General features: G+C 45.5%; 1 protein-coding gene across 1 annotated transcript in view; it reads left to right on the plus strand.

Moving 5' to 3' along the window:
• Nucleotides 1–25508, plus strand: part of NUAK1 (NUAK family kinase 1) — a 63280-nt gene that overhangs the window by 12302 nt on the left and 25470 nt on the right. Inside the window, exons 3-4 of the mRNA XM_007948254.1 lie at nucleotides 21171–21322; nucleotides 24291–24356. Coding sequence (XP_007946445.1) covers nucleotides 21171–21322; nucleotides 24291–24356 — 218 coding nt within the window. The remainder of the gene's footprint in view (nucleotides 1–21170; nucleotides 21323–24290; nucleotides 24357–25508) is intronic.

A 25508-nucleotide genomic window follows, 5' to 3' on the forward strand; every position in this document is an offset into this window, starting at 1 on the left:
GTAGATTGCCCAACCTTCCTTCCAAGGAGTGGCTGGTGGGTTTGAACCACCAGCCTTCTGGTTAGCAGTCAAGTGCCTTAGACACCATGCCACCAGAGCTCCTAGTGTGTCTTACAAGGTACCAGACAAATAAAAGGTTTTTATTCAGAAAACTCCCAGGGACTTAAATATGGTCTATTTTAAAAAATTTCTTAGAGATCTCCAGTTTCAGCCTGTTCCCTTTTCCTTCTCCCACACAAGTTCTGTTTCTCCCACATCCACTGAGTAACTGTGGAGGAGGGCTGCTTCCCTCCCTTTCCGAGGGGTTAGGAACAGGAGCTCGCCAAGGTTCTGTTCCAGCTCTCACACCTCTAACTGTGACCCTACGAGCCCCAGGTCCCGTGACCGTATCTACCTCGGTGCCGCAGGACCCCAGTGCTCGTGCCAATGTTACCTGTAGACCTCTGTCACTCCGGAGCTCTCTTGTGTCTAGTCTCCTGTGATCCCCACAGTGAACCTTGCTGAGTCAAAGTGTTGGTACAGAGTATTTTTTATTTCTGGTTGAGTCAGAGCAATGAACCTACGTTTCATTTCTGGTCTGATCATAAGAAGTTACCAGGTAAGGTTATAAGCAGCTGGGCCAGGTGCTCCCATTTTTTCAGTTGTGGAAACTGAGGCCCAGGGAGGGTAATCACTTGCTGGGCATCACCGTTAGTTGTTGGCCCTGGCACCCAGGAGAATTTGACTGCATTTTGTTTCGCACTTTTCTGAACTTGTTTATTGTTTGGCTGACTCCTCTCTGTGGCCCACTTCTCTGTCCTTCTGCGTCCTCCTTAGCCTGGGTTTTTCAGGCCTGACATTGCTGTCTCCGCCACAACCCTGGAGCATGGCAGCTGTGCTGTGGTGGCCGCAGTGGTGGTGATACCTGAGTCTGTGAGTTAATATGCTGGCTTCTCTGCATTCAGAGGAAAGGGAGAACCTTTCTTCTGGAAGCTGACTGACTGCTTGATAGGCCAGTCCAGGGCTTAGCTGAGTCTAGAAATGTATTAATTTTCTTAGCGAAAATTAATGCCTCTGCACTTAAGTGGCTGTTTGGCTCTTAGCCAAAGGAATAGACACTACTGAAGAGCTTTATAATTTTTTCGTCAGCAAAGATTTTTGTGGTTTACACTCCAAAACCCATCACCATCGGGTTGACTCTGACTCACAGTGACCTTATAGGACAGAATAGAACTTCCCCATAGGGGTTCCAAAACTGTAAATCTTTATAGATGCAGATCGCCACATCTTCCTCCTTTGGAGTGGCTGATGGATTTGCCTCCATGGACCTTTTGGTTCACAGCTGAGTGCTTGACCATGTGCCACCAGGGTTCCGTAAAGAACACACCAAAACCAAACTCACTGCCATTGAGTCATAGTGCAGGACCCCCACTGGAATTCAAAGGATGCAAATCTTTACGAAAGCAGACTGCCTCATCTTTCTTCTGTAGAATGGCTGGTGGGCTCAAACCACTGACCTTTTGGTTAGCAGCCAGATGCCTTAACCACTGTAGCACCAGAGCTCCTTAAAGAATACACAGTAAAGCTAAACAAATCTAGGGTTGTCATATCATCCAGGAGTCACATTCCTAGGTATTTACCCAAATGAGTCAAAAACTTATATCCACACAAACACATGCACACAAATGCTTATAGCACCTTTCGTCACAAAAACCAAAAAACCAAACCCATTGCCATGGAGTCAGTCCCAACTCAGAGCGATCTCTCTGTGTTTCTGAGGTAGTATCTCTACTGAAGTAGATTGCCCAGTCTTCCTTCTGAGTAGTGACTGGTGGATTTGAACCGCCAGCCTTCTGGTTAGCAGTCAAATGCCTTAGGCACTATGCCACCAGAGCTCCTACCTTTAGTCACAGTTGCCAACAATTGAAAGTAACCAAGATGTCCTTAGATAGCTGAATGGCTAAGCAGACGGTGGGTGGTATATCCATGAACTGGTGCATTCTTCAATGATAAAAAGAAATAAGCACAGAGCATTGATGGGTGGTGGGGCTGTTCTGCATTGTCCTGTAATGGTGGATACATGACATTTTGCATTTCTCAAAACTCAGAACTGCACAACCCAAAGAGTGAACCTTAATGGAAACCATACCTCTTCACCAGTTGCTGGTGATTCTGACTCATGGCAATCCAATGTGTCTCAGAGTAGAACTGTGCTCCACAGAGTTTTCAGTGGCTGGTTTTTGGGAAGTAGAGCTCCAGGCCTTTCTTCCGAGGTGCCTCTGGGTAGCCTTGATCCTCCAGCCTTTCAGTCAGCAGCTGAGCGTATTAACTGTTTGCACCGATCAGGGACTCCAAAGGCAACTGTATTGGTTCATCAGTTGTAACAAATGTGCCATATGAATGCATGAAGTTAATGATAGGATAAGCTGTATTCAGAGGAGAGGGAGGACATGGGAACTCTGAACTTCCTGTGCCATTTTTCTGTAAACCTAAAACTTCTGTGAAAAATAAAGTCTATTTAAACACACACCTAAACAGCAGCAGCAAGGAGGAAAACAGCAGTCATGTGACAAATAAGAATGTGCCCACCCTGTGTGTTTAGGAACCATGGGCTTGTATGAAGGCAAGGCATCATCTTGGGTTGTACTAACCAGTTCCAGAGAAAAAGTAATCCATTTATTTAAAAAAACCCCAGAAAACAAAAAACTAAGTGCCTGTTCCAGGCATGGGGCACAATGGCAGAGTAAGCTTCCTGCTCTCATGGAGCCGACATCCAGGGAGAGGAAATGGACAGCAGACAAGTGAGCAGGTAGGGTGGCCGGGGAAGCCCGGTCTGACGCTGTCTGTTCCTGTTGAGTTGAGACCTGAATGAAGCAAGGAGTTGTTGAGTGCTATCGAGTCGGTTTTCGACTCACAGCGACCCCATGGGACAGAGTAGAACTGTCATCTTTACAAGAGCAGGTCTTTCTCTCATGGAGTCACTAGTGGGTTCCAACTGCCAAACTTACGGCCGAACACTTAACCATTGTGCCACCCTGGCTTCCAAGCATTCCAGGCAAAGGAAGCCACACATGTCAATGCTCAGAGGAGGCAGGAGCTTGCATTGGTGGAAGCAACAGAGGGCCTGTGAGGCTGAGGGAGGGAATGAGGACGGGGTTGGAGAGAGGAAGCTGGAGAGGTGGCAGACCTTGACCAGAGCAGCTGAAGGACGCAGTATGAATTTTACACCAGGAGTGATGGGAAGCCACTGGCCGGTTCTGGGGAGAAAAGGAACAACTTTTGATTTGCATTTTAAAATAATAACTAGCAATAGATAGAAGTTACGAGTGTTTGCCCTGTGCACGCATCATCTCATTCTATCTTCATAGCCATGAGTAGGTCCTGGTAACATCCCTAATTTTATCATAAGGACAATTCAGCTTGCAGGCTGTGTATTTTCCAAGGGGGCATTGGTGGTTCACTGGTAAAATTCCCATCTTCCCTGTGGGAGACCTGGTCCCATTCCTGGCCAGTCTACTTCATGTACAGCCACTGCTTGTCTGTCAATATAACGTGTTGCCGTGATGCTGAACGGGCTTCAGTGGAGCTTCCAGGCTAAGAAAGACTAGGAAGAAAGTCCTGGCAATGTACTCCTGAAAATCAACTGATGAAAATTCTGTGCATCACAATGATCTAGTCTGTTAGCGTGCCCTGATTCATCACGGTTGTGGGGATGGTGCAGTGTTTTGTTCCATAGTATATGGGTATGGTGGGGGCTAAGTTGAGGGCACTTAACAACAACAGCATGTTTGTAAGGTTATACCAGTAGGTGGTGGATCAGAGAGTCAAACCCAGCCAGTGACATTCTGAAGCCAGTTCTTCTAATTCTAACCAGGGCATTTGGTAGGCTGCAGTGTCCCCTAACCGGAGGCTAGCCATGCCCTAGAGCTAGTGATATAGAGAGTTTCTAGCTTTTCCGAGATTGCTGCCTTATATATAGGGAGCTCTGGTGGTGTAGTGCCTAAGGCATTTGACTGCTAACCAGAAGGCTGGCAATTCGAACCCACCAGCCACTCCTTGGAAGGAAGGGTGGGCAATCTACTTCCATAGTGATACCGCCTTGGAAACCCAAGGAGGGGTCGCTATGATCCGACTCAACACCAATGAATTTGTCTTATATATGTGAGAGCATTAAATCCCAGCTTTGTAGGTATTTGAGAAAATATTTATGCCAACATCTCAGGAAGCAGCTTGGAGCTCAAGGCTGATAACCCCACCGGTCCAGTGCTTTCAGAACTGCAGAACACCGTGAAAATGTCAGTTACTCAGTGTTAACCCACGGTACCTGCAGGTCCATGAAGTTGATGACTTCACAGAATGCCACTGTTTACCAGATCTCAAAAATAACCCCTCTCAAAGACGTCTTTGATGAGCCAGACCCTGGGTTACCTCCTGTGGACCACGGGTGAAGGTGATTAACTCTCAGAACGTGTCAACTCCATGTAAACACAAACCATGAAAGATTTCTACTGCTAAGTAAATACGAAGATAAAAACACACCTTCTAGTGTGTAATAAGGAGCCTGGTGGTGCAACGGTTAAGCACTTGGCTGCTAACCATAAGGTTGGTGGTTTGTATCCACCCAGTGGTTCCAGCAGGGAAGTCTGACAATCTGCTCCCGTGAAGATTACAGCCCAGAAAACCCTGTGGGGCGGTTCTGTTTTGTCACATGGGGTTGCTATGAGTTGGAATTGACTTGGGAGGCACCTAAGGACAACAATAGCAGTGTGTGATACTGAGGGTAACCTAATCAAGAGAGGAGAGGAAGGAGGAATCTCTGGCACCATCTCAGAGAAGGACCCCTGGTTTCAGACAGAAGAATTCTGTCCTCTCAGCAGGATAGAAATTGACAGTATGGGAAGAACAGCTGAAAAGGAAGTGCCAGTCAGGGCTTTCAACTTGGCTGCCCAAGATGGAAGAGATAAACACTGTTTTTGCCTGAGGTTCTGATTTCAGGACCCAAGTTCAAACATCAAAGGGGAGTTGTCTCACCCCCATTTCCCCTTTGAAAGCCTAGGAGACTGGATCTGTGAGGCCCTGAGAGTGAACATGATGCTGCACAGTGCTTCAGGGGCTCTTAGGGTCCATCTGGTACCGGGGATGGGGGAGAGTCAGTCCGTATCTTCACTTTCGTGCCCTGGGGTTTTGTTTGGGGGTGTAGGGGTCTGTCTTCCTGGCTCTGCAAGGTAACATCTTTTTCTGGGCCTCTTTGCATGGTGAGCTACGTGGAACAGGCAAACCCTTTCATCACTTCTCCGGTAAATGCGATCCTGGCTTTCTGGGACAAAGCAGGAAACCTAACAGCGTTTGTCAGCTGTGATCTCTCATCTGCTGGAAAAGTTTCTCACACTTAAAACAAAGTAGGCAAAGAAACATGCCTCTTTTTGATAAGCTGGTGAACCTCATACCCCCCCCCCCCGCCGTGAGCTTTAAACCCCTCTTTGCCTGCTGTCTATGAGAAGACTTAAAAGAGTCTTATATTTTTAAAAATTCTCTGAATTCCTACCATCATGACTTAGATGAGTTCACTGTCAGTTAAAAACTCTCTTATCTTCCTAGAATAGATAAGACAAGATGCTTTATAAGCTACCTGTGCTTCGGAGATTCTGATAGGTCTTTCTGGAAGGGCATGCCTGTCTTGCCTCCTGGTGAATATTACTGCTCCTGGAATCCAGCCTAGGATTCCCTGGGTGATGTAAACAGTGAACATGCTTGGCTGCTGATCGAAAGGTTGGAGGTTTGAGTTTACGTGTAAGCACCTTGGAAGAAAGGCTTGACAATCTACTTCTGAAAAATCAACCATCGAAAACCCTGGGAAGGCCAGTTCTGCTCATGGCACATACGCAGTTGCCATGATTGGAGATGACTCCATGGCAATTGTTTTAGAAATCCAGCCAGAGGAGAAAGCAAGAGACAGGGTCTGGGAAGGCCTGTACTCAGCACTGTAGGCACAGACCATATGGACTCCTGTTTCTGCCCTCAACTACTGGCAAGGGGCTATGTGGCATTTACCTAGATGTTTCCACAGAACCAGCAGAGGTCCTGGAGTCGGATGCTGTTGCTGCCCCAGCCCCTGCCCCTGGAAAACGCACCTTTTCCCTTGAAATAGACCCCTTGCGAATGGTGGACCCTCTAGTAAACTACCTACTAATGCATCTGAGCGAAAAAAAAAAAAAAACAAACACAAACCAAGCTCACTGCCATCAAGTCGGTTCCTACCCATAGCAACCCCTCCTTGGTTTTCTGAGGTGGTATCTCCACAGAAGTAGATTGCCCCATCTTCCTTCTGAGAAGGGGCTGGTGGGTTTGAGCTGCCAGGGTTCTGGTTAGCAGTCAAATGCCTTAGGCACAATGCTACCAGAGCTCCTAATGCATTTGAGCAGCAGATCTTAAAAAGGGTAATCCTGGCCCAGAAGTATTAGCATCACCTGGGCCCCACCCTAGAGCTACTGAGTCAGAAACTCAGGAGGACAGACAAGCAATCTATGTTACAACAAACCCTATAGGTGACAGATGCACAACCAAGTTTGAGAAGCCCTGCAATGGAGAAGCAAGTGACTGCATGTTTAGCATTAATTATTTGGAAATACCCATGACCCTTTATATTTTTCTTCATATGTAGGGGGGTTGCCGAATCGATCTAACAAGGGACTCAGTCATTCATACCACCCATTGTTCTCATTCATTCATTCAATCGTTTATTCCTTCATTTAAACAAAATTTATTGAGCACTTTGTATGTTCCAGACACTGTTCTAGTAGAGTGACTGTATAATTTATAGTCCAAATGGACTTAGGTTCAAATACTGACTTTGTCAATTACTCATGTGTAACCTTGGGCCAGGGTCTTAAGCTCTCTGAGGCTCAAACCCAAAACCAAAAACCAAACTCACAGCTGTTGAGTCGAACCCGACTCTTAGCAACCCCTCCTTGGGTTTCCAAGGTGGTATCACTATGGAAGTAGATTGCCTAGCCTTCCTTCCAAGGAGTGGCTGGTGGGTTTGAACTGTCAGCCTTCTGGTTAGCAGTCAAATGCCTTAGGCATTTCACCACCAGAGCTCCTCTGAGGCTCAGTTCTTTTAATTATAAAATGGAGTCCATAGATAGCTACTTTATAGATAAGATTGTGAAGTTTCAATGACATAATGAATAAAATTGCTAAGCACAGTGCTGGGTCCATGTTCCATGAATGGTAGCAGTTATTCCTGCTGCACGTGTTTAGGGCTCAATGAGAGATTCTGGCTGGAATAGAAACTTCTACTGGGAAATGGTAGACTAGAAGGATGAGGCCAGATTGCCTAGATCTTAATGGTTTTAATGCAAGACGTGCATTAGTCTCTCATGGGAAGTCTAACCAAATGCTGATGGCTGGGCCTCATTCCTAGAGATTCTGATTTAATTGGTCAGGCTGAGAACTATGGACTTCGTCCTGTAACCAAGAGGCAATGAGCTCTGCTCTAGAGACTTGTCCAGTGACTTCCAGAGAAGGGCACGTGCCTACTAGTGAGGAGTGAGTGACACCTTTGGGCTTGGTTGACTTGCTAGCCATTTGGTTGCTGCTCCCATCAGGGACTCAGTGCCCCATGAAACAGTTTGTTGAACTTGGCAGAGTGGGGTATTATGCTTGTATTTACTCTCTTGAATCCATGGTGAATTGCTGAGCATTTGAATATACTCCCTTGGCAGCCACATTCACCAGTTCCACATGAAGTCCCTGCTGACTGGCTCCAAATGCAGGGCTCGCCTCTGTTAATAACATAGCGCCAGAGAGTTTTCTTCACTTTTCATCATATGAAAGAGCTCTTCAGCTGTGAATCTGTCCAGCCACGTTTCTGATGAGTTTCCTATTAAGTTAGCTCTTTGACCTCCAAGTGTATTATTTTCATTGTTTTCCTTTGATTACACCCAAGCCATTTTTCTCAAGGCTGAACATAAGAAATAAAACAACTGAAAACTAACGCTACTCTCTTGCTGTCCTATCTCGCCCTCTTGGGTTTCCTGGAATTCAGTATTTTCGAGTGCCTTAAATAATATCACTTGCACTTGAAGCTCATTTTTTAAAGAAAGAAAGAAACTGGAGTGCAATTTACTGTAGTGTCTTTTGAAATTACCTCGAATGGTCTCTTAATTTGCTTAGCAGACAGCAGTGTGCATTTGGGAAGTTTCGCAGAACACAGGCAAGGGGCCTCTCCAATAATCGCTGAGACATTGAAAGGGAGACCGGATGAGATGAACTGTAATTTCTAACATGCAGAGTCTAAGCCTCTTTGATTTGGGGAACTTGTGTCCTTCCCTCCACTTCATGGCTTCTGACTAGGGGTTCATCTGGCAACTCCACCTCCGAGATGCCATCAGTGGCCTGGAACACCACTGGGGACTGAAGAATGGACCACAGAGTGAGACCCTGAGCAGCTAGTTAACAGAGCTAGAGTTGCTTCCACCTCTTTGGCTTTATGTGGGTGACTCTACCCAGTCCTTTGATGTCTTTGCATATAAGTTTAACTGTTTTCTCTGTCCCCTTGCCTGTAGTCCTCCACACACATACCTCAAGGGCACAAGTGTGAGCTCAGCTGTGGATTCAGCCAATTGCAGATACATTGCCACACCCATGATCCTGGATTTGATCCAGGCATGCCTTCATTTGTTCTCCTGCCTTAAGCTGAGACCTACTGCCTACTAGCACCAGCTAACACTTGACTCATGTGCTTGCTATGTGCTGGGTACTATTCTGGTAATCCTTACAATGAGGCTATAAGTAGAAACTTCATTTTATAGGTGAAGACACCAAGGCAGAGAAAGGTTAAATAATTTGCCAAGGTCACCACCTAGCTGGTCAATGGCAGAGACTGGATTTGAACCCAAGCAGCATGGCTCCAGAAGTCAGGCTCCTAACCATTGCATTCTGTTGTCCAATGAGGGGACTGGGACTTAGAGTTGACAAGATATTCCACTGAATGACTGAGCCATGTGTCGTGGCTTGGGCTTTGGCTAGAACCAGAAGTCTCATAACCACAGGCCTGGATTTTCTACTTGACTGGGTGGTGAGTGAGAGGGTGTCTGTAGGAAACTCTTGTCTTAGTTTCCTTGTGCTAAGAAATACCACAGTGGCTGGCTTTAAAAGACAGAAATTTATTTGCTCACAGTTCTGCAAGTTGGAAGTCCTTCTGTGTCTATTCCTTCGGTTTCTTTCAGCGTCTAGGAGCTGGCAGTGCTGGTTCTTTGATGGTTTTCATGTGGCATCTGTCCTGCCCCACTTGGGTTGTCTCTGTGTCTGTGCTGCTCTTTCTGTCACTCAAGTGATGAGGTTGAGGACATGCCTACACTGATGCAGCCTCATGAACATAACAAAGAAAACCCTGGGGCCAGATTCCAACACATATTTACTGGGGACACAATTCAGTCCATAACAACGCTCTATGGGGGTTTTCTGGAGAGGAAGACTAAGGTTGTCTTCGTGGAGGGATCCTCCTCCCAACTGCTTGAATTGGGGAGAGCATACTTTTTTTGAGAAGTTCATCGGGTCAGGTTCTGACAGGTTCCAACACACTGTGAGGGCTCTCTCAGATCCAGACTGTGTGAATGTGTACATGTGAGTGTGTGTGTGTGTGTATAAGGGACAGGATCTCAGATCCAGACTGTGTGAGTGTGTACATCTCTGTGTGTGTGTGCGTGTGTGTGTGAGGGACAGGATCTCTCAGATCCAGACTGTGTGAATGTGTATGTGGGAGTGTGTGTATATGTGTCTGTGACAGGCTCTCTCAGATCCACACTGTGTGAATGTGTACGTGTGTGTGTGAGAGAGAGACAGGCTCTCTCACATCTAGACTGTGTGAGTGTGTACATGTGAGTGTGTGTACGACACAGGATCTCTCAGATCCAGATTGTGTGAGTATGTACATGTGAGTGTGTGTATGTGCGTGTGTTGGGGGGGACAGGATCTATCAGATCTAGACTGTGTTGAGTGCATACATGTGAGTGTGTGTGTGACAGGATCTCTCAGATCCAGACTGTGTGTGTGTACATGTGAGTGTGTGTATGTGTGTGTGACAGGATCTCTCAGATCCAGACTGTGTGAGTGTGTATATGTGTGTGTCTGTGTGTATGTGAGGGACAGGATCTCTCAGATCCAGACTGTGTGAGTGAGTGTGTGCATGTGAGTATGTGTGTGTGAGGGACAAGAAGGTTGAGGCAGAACAATAGAGGGAATGAATAGGGAGACTGGGGTATGAATGATGAGTGCTTGGTGATGGTTGATGGAACCCACTTCTACTCAGAGCACTGCTTGGTTTCTTTGGAATTGCCTATCAGACATGGCTGTGGGAAAAGGTGGTGGGATCTAGCGGACAGTCCAACATGGTGTCCTTGATTCCCTTCCTCCATGCAACTACTCTTTCCATCCTGGCCATGTTTTTGCCTTCCTAGGATTTGATACAGGATTCCAGATAGCATTAAAGATCCTAGCAGGAATGAATGGTTTTGGGGAAGCTTTCTGCATCTCCTTTTTCTGCAGGTAGCTGTTGTATTTTCTTACTGTTTCTTCTGTCTTCCATGGATTCAGCTGCTAGCATGGGTGGCCTGGAGACTGTGGTTCTCCTTGGGAAACGTGTTTTCATTTAAGAAAAGACAATCAGTGAACTAAAAGTCCTTTCATTGTCCAAATCAGGAAACACATTGATTTGACTCTGACCAGCTCATTGACAATGGAGGAGCTGCTGGTCCAATTTAATTTCCTCATGCTCACTGCCCTGGGCTTCTCAACTCAGAGGCTCAGAGGACCACTTTTGTGGAGCCCATGTGGTATTTGGAATTTCCTCCTGGGGAGGAAGCTTATGAAGAATGAGGCTTGTATTCACTAAAGGATCTAACTAGGCTGCAGACAATTCTTTCTAAGGAAAGACCACTTCATTTCTGAAATGAAAAATAAGCTCCTTTTCTGTGAGGATCCTAACCCCCCGCAAAAAGCAACCCACTGCCCTCAAGTTGATTCTGACTCATGGTGACCCTATAGGACAGAGTAGAAAACCCAGTGGGTTTTCAAGGCTGTAAATCTTTATGGAAGCAGACTGCCTCATCTTTCTGCCATGGAGTGGCTGGTGGGTTCTCACTTTTGGTTAGCAGCTGAGTACTTTAACTGCCATATTTCCAGAGCTCCAGTGAGGATCCTGTTGACCTTTAATGACAGAGCACTCATTAGGAGTGGAAACATACTTCTGTCTGAGGCTTTTAGGAAAGTGAGAAGTGCTGCCGCAAAGGGAGCCAGGCCTGGCAACATCCCGGAGATAATTTAGGAGGTGGCCTTGATAGAAATAAAATACATGAAGAGAATTCTAACTGGTCCATGCCTAGGCTCTTGGGCTTTTTGTTTTAAACCAACAAACTAACCTTCCTTCCTTGAGGTTATTTATGAACAAGAAGACCTTATTCCGCAGAAACATGTCTTCTGTTTTTTATAACCTACTCTTCAGGTAACATTTGCCATTGAGTTGATCCTGACTTATGGTGACCCCATGACTCTGTGGATAGAGTTTTCAATCACTGATTTTTTTTTTTTTAAGTAGATCATCAGCTCTTTCTTCTGGGGTGACTCTGGATGGATTTGAACCTTCAACCTTTTGGTTAGAAACCAACTGTGTTAACTGTGCTCCCTTCCTCTCACCCCTTTCCTCCTAAATAGACTACTGTGTTTGCCTTCAAAATGGCTGGCAGTGCTTAAAATCCCAAGATCTCCTTGCTGCTCAGCGTCTCTCCCAGGCCAGAACATTGTTTTCACAATACACATTTTCTCAGGTTATACAAGTTGTGTTATTAACCTCGAGGGCAGCAGAAGGGAATCTTTAGGAGTTGGGTAATTAGTGTGATTGTGAAAGGCAGACAATCAGAAGGGAGAACTGGACTGTCAAACTGAACATCTGATGAAATTCGGAATTAATTTGGAGAAGAAATTGTTGCTACAGCAACCAATCCCCACTCTCCATTGAAATGGAAAATAAACAGAAAACAAGGAAAATAACTCAAGTTGGTGTCTGGGAAAAAGGCCCTTCTGGGGACAGTGAAAGAGAAGGCAGAGGGTTTTGATGTTTTAAGATACACTGAAACAGTAGTGAAATTATCTCATAAGAGCAAAACTCCACTACTTTCTGATGGTTTTTATTAGGTTACTTTTTAGGTCCATTTAAGCTTGCCTCACTGATCTTTTTCTCTCTTGTCATCTAAGTACTTAACATCTGTGCCAAGGTTAGAACTTGAATTAGTTTCTAAGTACTAGTTGTTTCCAGTTCATTTTGCTTGGATCCACACTCAACACCCATGGAAGCAGCAGTCAAGAAATCAGACTTTGTATCACACTAGGCAAATCTGCTGCAAAAGAACTCTTTAAAGTTTTGAAGAGCAGAGATGTTGCTTTGAAGACTATGGTACACTTGACCTAAGCCATGGTATTTTCAGTTGCCTCATATGCATGTGAAAGCTGGACAGTGAACAAGGAAGACTGAAGAAGAGTTGATGCCTTTGAATTATGGTGTTGGCGAAGATTACTGAAAACACCATGGACTGCCAAAAGAACGAACAAATGTGTCCTGGAAGAAGTGCAGCCAGAATGCTTCTTGGAAGTGAGAATGGCCAGACTTTGTTTCACCTACCTTGGTCATGTTGTCAGAAGGGACCATTCCTTGGAGAAGGATATCATGCTTGGTAAAATGGAGGCTCAGCAAAAAAGGGGAGGTCCCTTCACAAGATAGATTGACACAGTGGCTACAATGATGGGCTTGCGTATAGCAAGGATTGTTAGGATGGCGCATGGCCAGGCACTATTTCGTTCTGTTCTCCGTAGGGTTGCTGTGAGTCAGAGCTGACTCAATGGCATCCAACAACTCTAACAGTTTCCAACTACAGGGTATCTTCTTGAGGGCAAAGATAGTCTGATGCTGCTTTTGTGTCCCCTTGTGTGTCAGAGAAGAACTGTACCAGAGACTGTTCTGATTACTTTGGAAGGAGATCACCAGGCCTTTCTTCTGAGGTGACTATGGCTAGACTTGACCCTCCAACACTTGGCAAAATGTGCAGATAAATTCTTTGAATAGGCATAGGGTTTATAGAAAAGGTAATGATGTTGGTTCTATTTGCTGAAGGAGTATTACTCAAAGAGATAAAATGAATGGTGGGGAAAGGTGGTCATGAGTTGTGGCAAGAACACAAGATTTAGTCTCAGAAACTTGGGGTTACATCTACCCAATGGAAATGCATACAAATGCATATCAAAAGACATGCCTAAGACATTTCTCAGCATCGTTATTCATAATGGCTCCCAAAGTGAAATCAACTCGAATGTCCATCAACAGTAGAATGGACAGACTGTGGGGTGTTCACACAATGGAGTACTCTACAGAATTGTTGACTTGCAACATTAGGATTATTCTCACAAACACAATACTGAGCTAATGAAGCCAGACACCAACAAATGTATACTGCATGATTTGCTCTTATAAAATTAAACATTGGCAAAATTAATCTATGGTATTGCCTTATGTTAGGTTATCTTTGGGGTGATGTTGAGTGTCAGAGGAATTGGGGGGAGGCCTTGTGGGGAACTGATAATGTTCATTCTTGATCAGGACCCTGATTTCCTATTTATAAAGTAGGAGCAATGTTAGTACCTGTCTCATGAGATTGTTGTGAGGATTAAAAGTCACAATCCATGGCATGCAGTAATTGCTCAATAAATGCCAACTATTGTTATTACACTTGGCTGCTCACTGAATCGATGGTTCGAACTCACCCAGCTGCTCTGGGGGAGAAAGAAGAGGCAGTCTGCTTCTGTAAAGATTTACAGCCTTGGAAACCCTATGGGAAGTTCTCCTCTGTCTTGTAGAGTGGTTGTGTGTTGGAACTGACTCACCAGCATTGGGCTTCTAGGGAAGGGGAGCTTGCCTGGGAAGGTTCCCAGAAACATTAAGCTGTTCTGTAGGTCCAGGATCCTGGATGCTGCCCTGTCCTTCATTCTCATCTCTTTTACTGTTCCTGGCAGTGTTTAGTCGAATGATTCCTTCGGACTTCCTTGTGGGCACCCAAGGCCTCATTCACAGCCTGCCTCTTCCTTCTCTTACTCTCTGGCACTAGCTACCTGCTTGTAGTTGTCCTTGTAGTTGTTCTACTCCATGCCTCATTCATGCTGCTCTTCTGCCTGTCTTTCCTTCACCTCTTAACCCAGTAAAGCCTTCTTTTGGTATCTCCACTGCCCTCCACACACCACCACCACTAGCAGTTGTCAGAGTAGAACTGTGTTCCATGGGGCTTTCAGTGGCTGATTTTCAGAAATAAGATCTCCAGGCCTTCCTTTTGAGGTGACTCTTGCCAGACTTGAACCTCTAACCTCCCAGTTAGCAGCCAGGTGCTTTGGCTGTTTTTACCACCCAGAGATGCTACCATCCACATAGTAGGCACTTTATTAATAAAATGCTTTTGTACCAGAAACCAGGATCGGCACCAAATGGATGCCATCCCAGAGCTGTGGGCTGACTCATGTGCTAAGTGTCTGTTCAGAGTGTTAATTTTCTTGGTAGGCCTGGCATGTCAAGGGCCATAGTTTCCCTTACCATTCTGGAGCTCTTGGGCTTCTGGGTAAAACCGTCTGGCCAAGAGACACAAGCTTTCATTTTTCAGAAAGGAAACCCTTCCCAACTGGTGGAAAATAAGCTTTTGCTTAGTGACTAATAACATAAACACAGACAAGATTTCTGGGCTTATAAATATCCAGTTGTAAAAGTGCCCAAGGGAAGCAGCCATTTTTGCTAGAAGAATGGTCAAGAGTGTTCCTATCCCCTTGCCGATAGTGACCTTACGGTGGGCAAGGAGCCTTGGGCCAAGGGTACGGAAGCCGGTTATTCTTCCACACGAATTCCCGGGGCCTGACTGTTACACGTTATAAATCTTGGACTATTCTGGAAAAATAATAGATGATCTTTAAGGTCCCTTCCTGCATGAATGGCCTGTGACTCTGCGGCAGCCATGGCATGTTTTAAAGAGAGATGCCAGCGCAGAGAGGAAAGTCTCAGGTTTTTGTTTTGCCAGAACTGCCTAAGAAGCGCATGAAGTATTTATGGGAGCAGCTTCCATTTTATGGAGCGCTGGCCCAGGCAGTGTGCTGAGGGCGCTAGACCCAGCAAGCATGTGAGCAAACTATTATTAGCCTCACTTGATGGATGAGGAGACTGAGGTTCAAGGAGCTGAAGGCATACGAATAGTACAGCAGATAAGAGCACGGAGTCTGGAGCCAGACTACCCGACCCAATCCTGGCTCTGCCTTGGGCTCACTCTGTGGTCTCTGGCTATTATTAACCTCACTGTATCCAGGAGTTCTCATCTGTAAAATGAGGATACCTATCAGACCAAGGTTATAGGGGTGTTGTGTGGATTAAATGAGATGAATCATGCCGAACATTTATTAGCACAGTGCCTGGCACATCATAGGCCTTCAGCAAGTGGTGCTGTTATTAAAAAAAGGGCTCAAGAAGCTTCAAATGTAACATTATGAGACTTCCTTGATGAGTCATAGTTGCTCCAAGGCTAGAACTAATAAACACAATAGAACTGTGCTCCATAGAGTTTTCAGTGGCTGATTTCTTTGGAAGTAGAGAGTCCGGCCTTCTGACGTGCCTTTGGGTGGACCCGAACCTGCAACACTTAGCAAAATGCTCAGTTAAATTCTCCAAATAGGTTGATCATAAAAGCGTTTATCAAACAGGCTTTGATTTGGTTCTGTTTACTGAAAGAGTATTACTGAAGGAGAGGAGACACATGATGGAGGAAGAAGGTCGTGAGTTGTGGCAACAACATAAGATTCAGTGACAGAAGCTGGGGGGTCACGTCTACCTGACAGAAATTTGGGCTGCTTCCTACAGGATCCAGAGCTTAGCCTTGCCATGTGGGTGGTGCTCTGGCCGTCGGCCCACCAGCCCTGCCCACAGCACTGAGGGACAGATTTTAGAAGTGTATCTTCTCATTCCAGCAGTGTTTCCTGAACTGGTCCCTGGGACAGCAGTTCCTCTGGATGTCAGTAAAACCTGTTGTTGTCAAGTCTATTCCAACTCACAGTGACCCTATAGAAAAGAGTAGAACTGCCCCTAGGGCTTCCAAGACTGTAATCATTATAGAAGCAGACTGCTACATCTTTCTCTTGCAGAGTAGCTGGTGGGTTCACACCACCAACATTCCTATTAGCTTAACCACTGCCCCACCAGGGCTCCTTTGAGGGTGAGTTGTTGTTGTTGTTGTTGTTGTTTGCCGTCGAGTCGCGCCCCGACTCATAGCGACCCCTCCTTGGGTTTCCGAGGCAGTATCACTATGGAAGTAGGATTGCCCAACATTCCTTCCGAGGAGTGGCTGGTTGGTTTGAACCGCCAGCCTTCTGGTGAGCAGTCAGGTGCCTTAGGCACTGTGCTTGAGGGTGAGTAGGAATAGTGAAATGGCCAAATCAACCTGTAAAACTGTTAAAGAAACCAGCCTCTCCAAGAGGAGGAGAAGAGTGTTGGCAGTTTTCAACCCTTTTGACCTTCATTTGACCATGCAACCCTTTTTCTCCTGAATACCTTGTAGGACTAGTGGTTCATGGAACATGCATTTGGGGGTACTTTCGCAGTCTCCTCCAAATGTAGCTAGCAGGAGGTCAGGCATGACAGCAGAGACTAGTGAGGAGGTACCATAGTCATTTGAGTGTGAGAGGATAGGGACTTGGGCAAGGGGTGGTATGGGTCAGTGAAGCAAATAGATGGATTCAAGCAGGACCAGCAGGGCTTGTTGATATTGTTGTTGTTGTGTGCCATCGAGCAATTCTGACTGACAGCAGCACCATGTGACAGAGTAGAACTGCCCTGTAGGGTTCCCTAGGCTGTAATCTTTGTACGAAGAAATCACCAGGTCTTTCTCTTGAGGAGCGGCTGATGGGCTCAAACCTTTCAGTTAGCACCAAGCGCTTGACTGTTCCACCACCAGAGCTCTGGTGACAGCCGGTTAATAAAGCATTTGGCATATAGAACTCTGTAGAACAGAATTGTGTTTATGTCTCCTTGATACCAGTTCAGCCAGTTGGGAGAATCCCCCCCCAAACCAGTTCTTTGGTCTGCATGAGGCAGGTGACCCACATCTTCTCAGTGTCACCAGAGTGGCCAGTGGCTTTGGCCTCCTTTCAGAGTGTTCCAGACTCCTCTGGGGTGTGAGGCTCCTTGTTTATTTATCTGTCAACGTCCCTTCCTTCCTTCAGTCGTCCTCCCTTTCTTAAAATGAGAAAACCTGCTGTTGGCCAGGGATTGCTGGTCTATCATGTTTGGAGCCGAGCTCTTTCAGTTTCCAGAGTTTCTTGTTAATGAAAACCGCCTACAGGCTGACATCCCTGGCAGGGGCTGAAGTGGTGGGGTATACTGAGGCCAGCAGATGGAGGAACGGCCAGTTTTATCTGGCTGTTCTCTTTTCCCCATCCTCCCTGCCTGCCTCCTTCCCCCTTAATTTTATCAGAGACATTTGGCTGGACTTGAAGGAGCCGAAAAGGAACTGGATGGGCCTGAGCTTCTATCAGCCAGTGACAAGGTGTGGGAGGACAGGAGACCCAGGCCAGGGGCAGACTCCAGTTCAACTCAGTTCTTCATTGAGTGTGTCTGTGTGTCTGGCTCAGTGCAGGGCTCTGGGGATCAAATAACATTGATGCCAGTGATCGTAGCCAACATTACTGAATCTATGCTGTGTATGCTGGCCTTGTTCTAATGTACTTGATATCAACAACTTCTCCTAAGAGTTCTAAGAAGTACTTAGGAATATTATTCTCATTTTACTGTTGCCAAACTAAGGCCAGAGAAGCCAAGCAACTTCCCCAGAGTCACACAGCAAGTACAAGACAGATGTAGGAAACCTACTTAAGAGTATCTGATCCCCAAAGTAAAAGTTTTAGTTTTCTCTCCATGAGCTCACAGTCCAGGCAGAGGAAATAGAGAATATAAACCAATAGATAATTGCTGCACAGCTTGAAAGTGTAATGTTGGGAGTATTGATCTATGTAGAGGTAGGCAGAGGTGGGCAATGAAGAAGACACATTTGTATAGACCCCTGGTAGGTAAGATAGGCAAAGATAAAGGCAGAGGGAAGAGCAGATGTGAAGAACAGGGAGGTGGGAACCAGCATTGTATGTGTGTATGCCCATAAGACTGTGAGAAACAGCAAACAGTTCTGCACTATATTGCATGGGGAGTCTTAGGGCAGTGGTAGACACTAACGAGATAGAGAAAGGTAGGCAGAGTCCTTCAAGGAGGCCTTGGGTACCCTTCAAAGGTTCTTTTACCCATGTTCTTTGTTCTTTTGGGTGCCATTGGGTTGCTTTCTGAGTCATAACTACCCTGTGTGACAGAATGGAACTGCCCCATAGGGTTTTCTTGGGTGTAATCTTTACTGGAGGCACATCTCCAGGTCTTTTCTCTTAATGGCACAGCTGGGTGGGCTTGAACTGCCAACCTTTTAGTTAGATGTTTTCCCATCAGGGCTTTCTCAAGAGTGAAGGATTTCAAAACAGTTATTATTTGTTTGGTCTTTGCTCGAAGGACATGTTATGTAAGAGCTCAAAGTATGAAACTATATAAATAGAGTGGCTTTAGTTGGAGTGGTCCTGAGGACCCAGAACTCCTCCTGTGTGGACTCCCCTCTTCCCACCTGGGCATCTGCCTGGAATCCCAGGGACTTAGTAGAGCAGAGTTTGAGCATCATTGCAAGCTTTTAGAAAATGACATCCATGGAGGTGTGGAGGTTGAAGAGAAGGGGCTGATGCTGGAAGTAGGGGACCAGTCAAGGTGACTGCAGTGCTCCTGTGGTGTCCTGGGTCTCTCTCCAGATTGGAAGCCAGAGACAGCTGATCCTAGCCAGCTCCATGAGGAATGCTCAGTGCCTGGTTCCTGGAGCCCAGCTGCCCAGGTTTGAATCCTGCCCCTATTGATTGGAGACTGCAAGTTTTTTAATCTCTCTTATAAGATTTAAATGAGTTAATAACATATAAAGTACTCAGAACCTTACCTGAGAGGGCAGAGCAAGATGGGGAAGTGAGTGGACATTCCTGTTTACTCTCCTGTGAGCTACTCCATTGAACAACAAATAAAAACAAGCACAGACTGAGATCTCAGAACTCCAGATGGCAGCTGAGTTGTTTCAGAGTCAGGAGATCAAGCATCCAGAACTCCTGAGTCAACACTGGAAAAAACCACAGGATAAGAGTGCCCTTTAGTGGTTCTCAGGAGAAGACACTAAGCCCATTGCTGCTGGGTCACTTCTGATTCATAGAGACCCTGTTGGCCAGAGTGGAGCTGTCACATGGGGTTGCCAAGACTGTGAGTCTTTGCAGAGGTGGGCTTCCATATCTTTCTCCTGTGGAGTGGCTGGTGAGTGCAGGCTCCAGCCTCTTGGCCACTGCACTACTAGGGTACCCAATCAGAAAATTTCCCACAAAAGCCAGGATACAAAATTTAAAGTAAATATAAACAAAAAACAAACCCAGAATGGCCCAAGTTCAACAACAACAACAAAAAATAATAGTAAAACACACAAAATCACAAGAGAAGAAAAACCAATCAAAAGGAAATCATGAAGAGGGAATTTCTCCTATGGAGGCCACACTAATGCAGAGAATTGATAACTTTCAGATTATGGTACTAACTGTGCTTAAAGAAAGCAAAAAGTACACCGAAAACCAGCTGGCAGACATCAGGAAACAAATGGAAGAACAGAGAGACTCAACAAGGAAATTGAAAACATCAAAACAAAAATGAAAACAAAACAAAGAGAACTACTGAAACTAAAGAATAAAGCAACGGAATTAGAAAAAGCAAGAGAAACAGTAATAGAGTCAGAAGGAGATAGAGTAGATGAACTAGAATGACATCTCAAGAGAAATAAGAGAAAAGAACAAAGAAAAGCAAACAAACTCCAAAGAAAATACGGGATTCAGTTAAGAAATTTAGTATATTTTGAATTTACCCATTTAATATGTATTAACTGTGCCGCTACTATATGCCAAGTACTGTTCTGGATCCTGGGATCCAGCAGTGAATGAAATAGATCGAGTCACTGCCCTCATTTACATTCTAGTGAGGGGACACAAAATAAATACATGGGATACATGTAATAGGGAGTATCTGGTAGCTCTGGTGGTGTAGTGCCTAAGGCATTTGACCACTAACCAGAAGGCTGGCGGTTCAAACCCACCAGCCACTCCTTGGAAGGAAGGTTGGGCAATCCACTTCCGTAGTGCTGCTGCCTCGGAAACCTAAGGAGGGGTCGCTATGAGTCAGATCCAACCCAACGGCGGTGAGTGAGTAAGGAGCATCCATAGGATCATGTAGGACCTTTTGGGCCATAATAGGAATGTTGGGTTTTATTTTGAGAGAGAGGGAAGCTCAGAGGTTTTGAGCAAAGAAGTGACAAGATCAGCCATTCATTAACGGGGTTGAAATAGGTTTGTCAGATCTAGGTAACTGGCCCGCATCAAATGGTTCATAAATGATACTGTGTGTGTGTTTGTGTGTGTGTGTGTGTTTCTAAATCCTTGCAGCTCAAAGTGTGGCCCACAGACTAGAAGTATCTAGATCTACTGGAGTGTGTTACTGTTTTTGTTGGTGTCAAGTCAGTTCTGATTCATGACGAATGCAAGTGTACAGAGTGGAACTGCTGCATAGGGTTTTTGAGGCTGGGGCTTTTCAGAATCCAATAGACCGAGGTACCTCTGGGTGAGCTTGAACTGCCAACCTTTCTGCAGCAGTTGAGCCATTTGGGCCACCCAGGGAACATGGAAGTTGTGTTTGTCATTAGTTATCCTGTCTGTAGGAGAGCTATTCTGGTTGAGGGGGTTTTGAGAAATGACCCTGGTAACGAGACTGGGGTCTTGGACAAGGAAGCCACATTTCCCTTCCCATCACAAAGGTGTACCCATAACGATAACACTGATGCCATTGCCCTCCTGACTGGAGTGCTTGTTCAAGTGCCTCATGATGCTGAATGGCCTGATGTGTGTCCTGTGGGTGGCTGTTTACATCCTGTTCAGTGACATCTCCGTCCTCTCTCACACTCCCCATGATCATCAGTGAGCTTGTGGATAAACTGGGTGTGTGCTTGTTGCTGTTTTCCCCACAGTGTTTGAAAACAAAGACAAGATTGTGATCATCATGGAGTATGCAAGCAAAGGGGAGCTGTATGACTACATCAGTGAGAGGCGACGCCTCAGCGAGAGGGAGACCCGGCACTTCTTCCGACAGATCGCCTCTGCCGTGCACTATTGTCACAAGGTACGGCCAGGCTGAGCCGGCCAGCAGCTGTGGCTGCCAGAGCCTTTGATGCCAGCATGGTTCTTTACATGTTATAAAGGTGCTCGCTGTCATTGTATTTATGGAGAGTTTATAAACTAGGAAGAAGAAAACCACTGTTACCCATATTTCTAGAATCCAGGGATAACCCACTACTGACATTTTTGTTTGCTTCCTTTTAATCTTCCTTCTTTTCTTCTTTCCCACATTTATTTTCTATGTAAACATTTAATTTTGAAGAGTTTTAAATAATTTTAAATTAACAGAAAAGTATCAAAGATAGTACAGAGAGTTCCCATAACACCCCTCACTGAGTCACCCCCGGTGTTAACATCTTAGATTTACTGTGGTCCATTTTGAAGCTAAGACACCAACATTGGTACATGACTATCAACAAAATTCCAGAATTTATTCAGATTTCACCAGTGTTCCCATTAGTGAACTTTTTTCCATTCCAGGATACCATCCAGAGAGCCACAGTTAGCTTGCATTTATTTTTACAAAGTTGTGTCTTGCTTTTTTCACTTAATATTGGAACTAAACATTTTCCTCTCTTGCTAACAATTCTCTGTAAAGATTATGTTAGTGTGTTGGTGTGTTGTGATTGTTGAATATGAGGCAGGTTCTAATTTCTAGTTATGATCAAAGCAGTCAACACTTCAATATATAATATTTTTCCCTCTCATTTGAATCATTTACTTAAGAGAGATTTCAGAAGCAGAGTTCTTGGTTCACAGGATCTGGAACTTGGTAGACTCTTGGTACCTTTTCTTCCTAGGTACGCACACACAGGTTGCCTACATACACATACATTTTATTGCAATACACCTCAGGGTATGTGTTCATAATACAGCCACAATGTAGCTACCTTCAGTACTGGAGAAGGAAATATACAGATAATTCCAAACCATAGTTGAGCCATTGTTATTAATCATTTCAGCTCTATGTTTTCATCCCATTCAGACTTTTCCCCCAGAACTATTAGAGTTGGTTGGAACAATTATTCACTTTGAGATCAGTAAAGTGTCTTGAAACCAAACATGGTGTCAAAATAAAGTCAACTTCTTTTTTCAAGTGATTGCCAACATGGGACTTTCTGGTTAGTTAAGTATCCTGCTTAACTCTGTGGTTCTGACATGATCGCAAGTAATTGGAAGATGATGCATTATTCAAACCTTTCCCCATGTGAACGTGGTTTGACCTCTCTATGATGACTCGGAAGGCACTGATGGTTCAGATCATACAATATTTATTTTATCATCAGATGTCATTGTAAAACCTTACAGACCGTGTTCTCATTATTTGAGGTATGTGAACATTTGGATTCTCCATGAAAAGGGCTTTATAAGACTCATTTCATTTTATTGTAAAAAACCAGGAATGCAACAATGGAGGTCAGACTGCTCCTGGTATTTCAAACTAAACAGAATCAGGTCCCTTTTGTTCCAGATCTTTCCTCCTGGAGGCTTGATTTGTGCATTTCTGAATTCAAAATACATCCTTGAAGGCCTGGCTTGGAAAAAGAGGGGGAGAAATACATCCCTGTCCAATCAGTGCTTTCAGAGATATTAGGAATTGTCAAACTGAAAGGAAAATAAACAATAAAGAGCCAACTATAAACATGCAGACTCTGTACTGAAAAAATCTTGAATGAAAGACGAAGAAGTTCCAGCCAGTTGGTTGGCTCAAAAGAGCAGCGCCAGTTGCAAATATCTTGCAGCTCGATAATGTTCAAAACCTTCTCCCTGCTATTTATCTGTTCTGTCCAAAAGAAGTTGGTTCTTTCAGTCCCACCTTTATTCCCATGCCCGCTCACCTCCAAAAAAGATAATTGGGTTTTTAACAAATTAAGCATGCCACTTGTTGCTGCCATGTAGACCAGCAGCCTGATGGCTCCTTTCCCCTTTCAGCTGTTTGCCTGCCTGTCATTGCAGTTCAGCCTACAGCTTTGCCTGAATAGGAAGGTCACACGTGTGGCAGTGACCTGCTTGGTCAGGCCAGTGGCTGTGATATCATCAGGCTGCTCCTGTCTTCTGCTCTGCACCCAGCACTGTGTCTGCTGAGCAGAGAAGGACTATCAGAATCCTTCCTGGCTGCTTAGGAAATGCCTGTGGGTATATTCGTGGTTCATTGGTAGAATTCTTACCTTCCACGGAGAGCCCGGGGTTCAATTCCTGGCCAGTGCACGTTACACACAGTCACCAGGTGTTTGTCAGCGGAGGCTTGTGTGTTGCTATGACACTGAACAGGTTTCCGCAGAGCTTCTAGACTGAGACCGACCAGGAGGAAAGGCCTGGCAGTCTGCTTCTGAAAATCAGCCAGTGCAGAGCCTCTGGAGCACAGTGATCTGCTTCTGTTGTGTCTGGGGTCGCCGGGAGCCGGGCCTAACAACAACAACAGAGGAAATGCCCCCTGGAGTGTTCCTGTTGTTGTCCTTAGGACACATCTGAGTCGGTTTCATGGGTCAGAGTAGATGGGGCCAGTCCCCTTTCCAGTGCTGGGGAGGCAAACAGACAGACAGACAGTGCCTGTATGCCCCCCATTCTGAGGCCCCAGCAGAGGAATCTGCTGCTTCTTTGGGACTCACATCACAGACAGACATTGTTTGCTGCTGCTGCCTGGGTCTATATTGCTTTTCACACAGTGGAATTACATTCCGACAAAGAATCCCCCTGCTGGTTTACAGGCTCTGGGGGAAATGGATTCCAGTCATTTTTTCCCTTAACCACACAGCAAGTGACTAATGCTCTCCTGTCGCTGGTCTGGTCGCTGGCGGGAGCATCGTGACAGCGAGAGCGGCCCTGAAGGATGGTGGCGCGGACCACCGGGCTGGCGCGTTTCTTGAATCTGTCAGATGCTTCCCTTTGCTCACCCTCCTCCCTCCTCTCTCTCTCACTGTCTTCATTCCCAGCCGCTCCCATGTAATTCCCACCCTGTCTTCTCATTGCAGAATGGTGTGGTCCACCGGGACTTGAAGCTGGAAAATATATTGCTCGATGACAACTGTAATATTAAGGTAAAGCTCGTGCCTCGTTGATTGATATGCAAGACCTGGGTATAGCAGCCGGGTGGGGGCTTAACCTGCTCCCAGCTACAGCCTGGAAATAAGGCAGCCACTTCCTTCCCTGTCAGGCGGACGGGGAGAGTTGCTTGGCTCGAGCCCCTCAGTTCAGTTTCATCAATTACATTCAGCAAGCATTTACCAATCTCCGACTACATCCCAGACACTGATCTTCATATTGATCATGAAAGAGATGCCTAAGATACATACAGTCCCTGCCCTCGGGAAGCTCACAGTCTAGGATCAGCACCATAAAAATACCCATAACAACTAGCATAAATTTCAAGTCTCTATAATTTGCCTGATGTCATTTACATCCAGTTTTAACAACAGTCATTTGTGATAGATACTGTGATTTTGTTGCTTACTTTGGACGCCTTGTCAGGAAGGACCAATTGCAAGGAAAGGATACCGTGTTTGGTAAAGTGGAAGGCCGGTGAGAACAAGGGACCCTCAATGAAATGGATTAACAGAATAGCCACAGTGGTCGGCTCACACATACTGATGACCGTGAAGATGGTACCGAACTGGGCAACGGTGTGTTCTGTTATACAGCAGGTTGCTATGAGTCAGAGTCAACTCCATGGCAGCTAACAACAATAACAATATTAGTATCATTTCAAAGATAGAGAAGGTGAGGCACAGAGAAGTTAAGTAACTTGTCCGAGGTAGCACAGTGGTAAGTAGTGGAGTTGGGATTTAAACCAATGTCTGTGACTCATAAGCCAAGTTCAAATGACTGTACTTGGTTTGCTAGCAGGACCCCACATTACTTTAGAGTTGGAACTCTTTCTCTGGCTACGTTTCTCTCCCCTCCCCTCCTCTTGTCTCTTGCTTCTGTCTTCCAACCCCCCAACCCGGTAACCGTCCTCGGAACTGGGAAGCTCCCTGAACAGATGATAGCATTTGCCGTTGGGAAGCAGCAGAGCGTTTACTTTCATGGGGAGTGTTATTGCTGGCTGCTGCTGGAGCTGTGGAAAGCTTTCCTGGCCGATAGGGTTCAAGTGCCTCCCACAGAGTACCCTGAATGTCCTTTTGATCAGGTCTGCAAAGTAAGCAAATGCAGTTTCAAAATAAACAGAACTCACTGCTTGGGTTTCATTATGA

Source organism: Orycteropus afer, unplaced genomic scaffold, assembly GCF_000298275.1.
Source record: "Orycteropus afer afer isolate SDZICR_OR568_19922 unplaced genomic scaffold, OryAfe1.0 scaffold00209, whole genome shotgun sequence".
NCBI classification, from domain to species: domain Eukaryota; kingdom Metazoa; phylum Chordata; class Mammalia; order Tubulidentata; family Orycteropodidae; genus Orycteropus; species Orycteropus afer.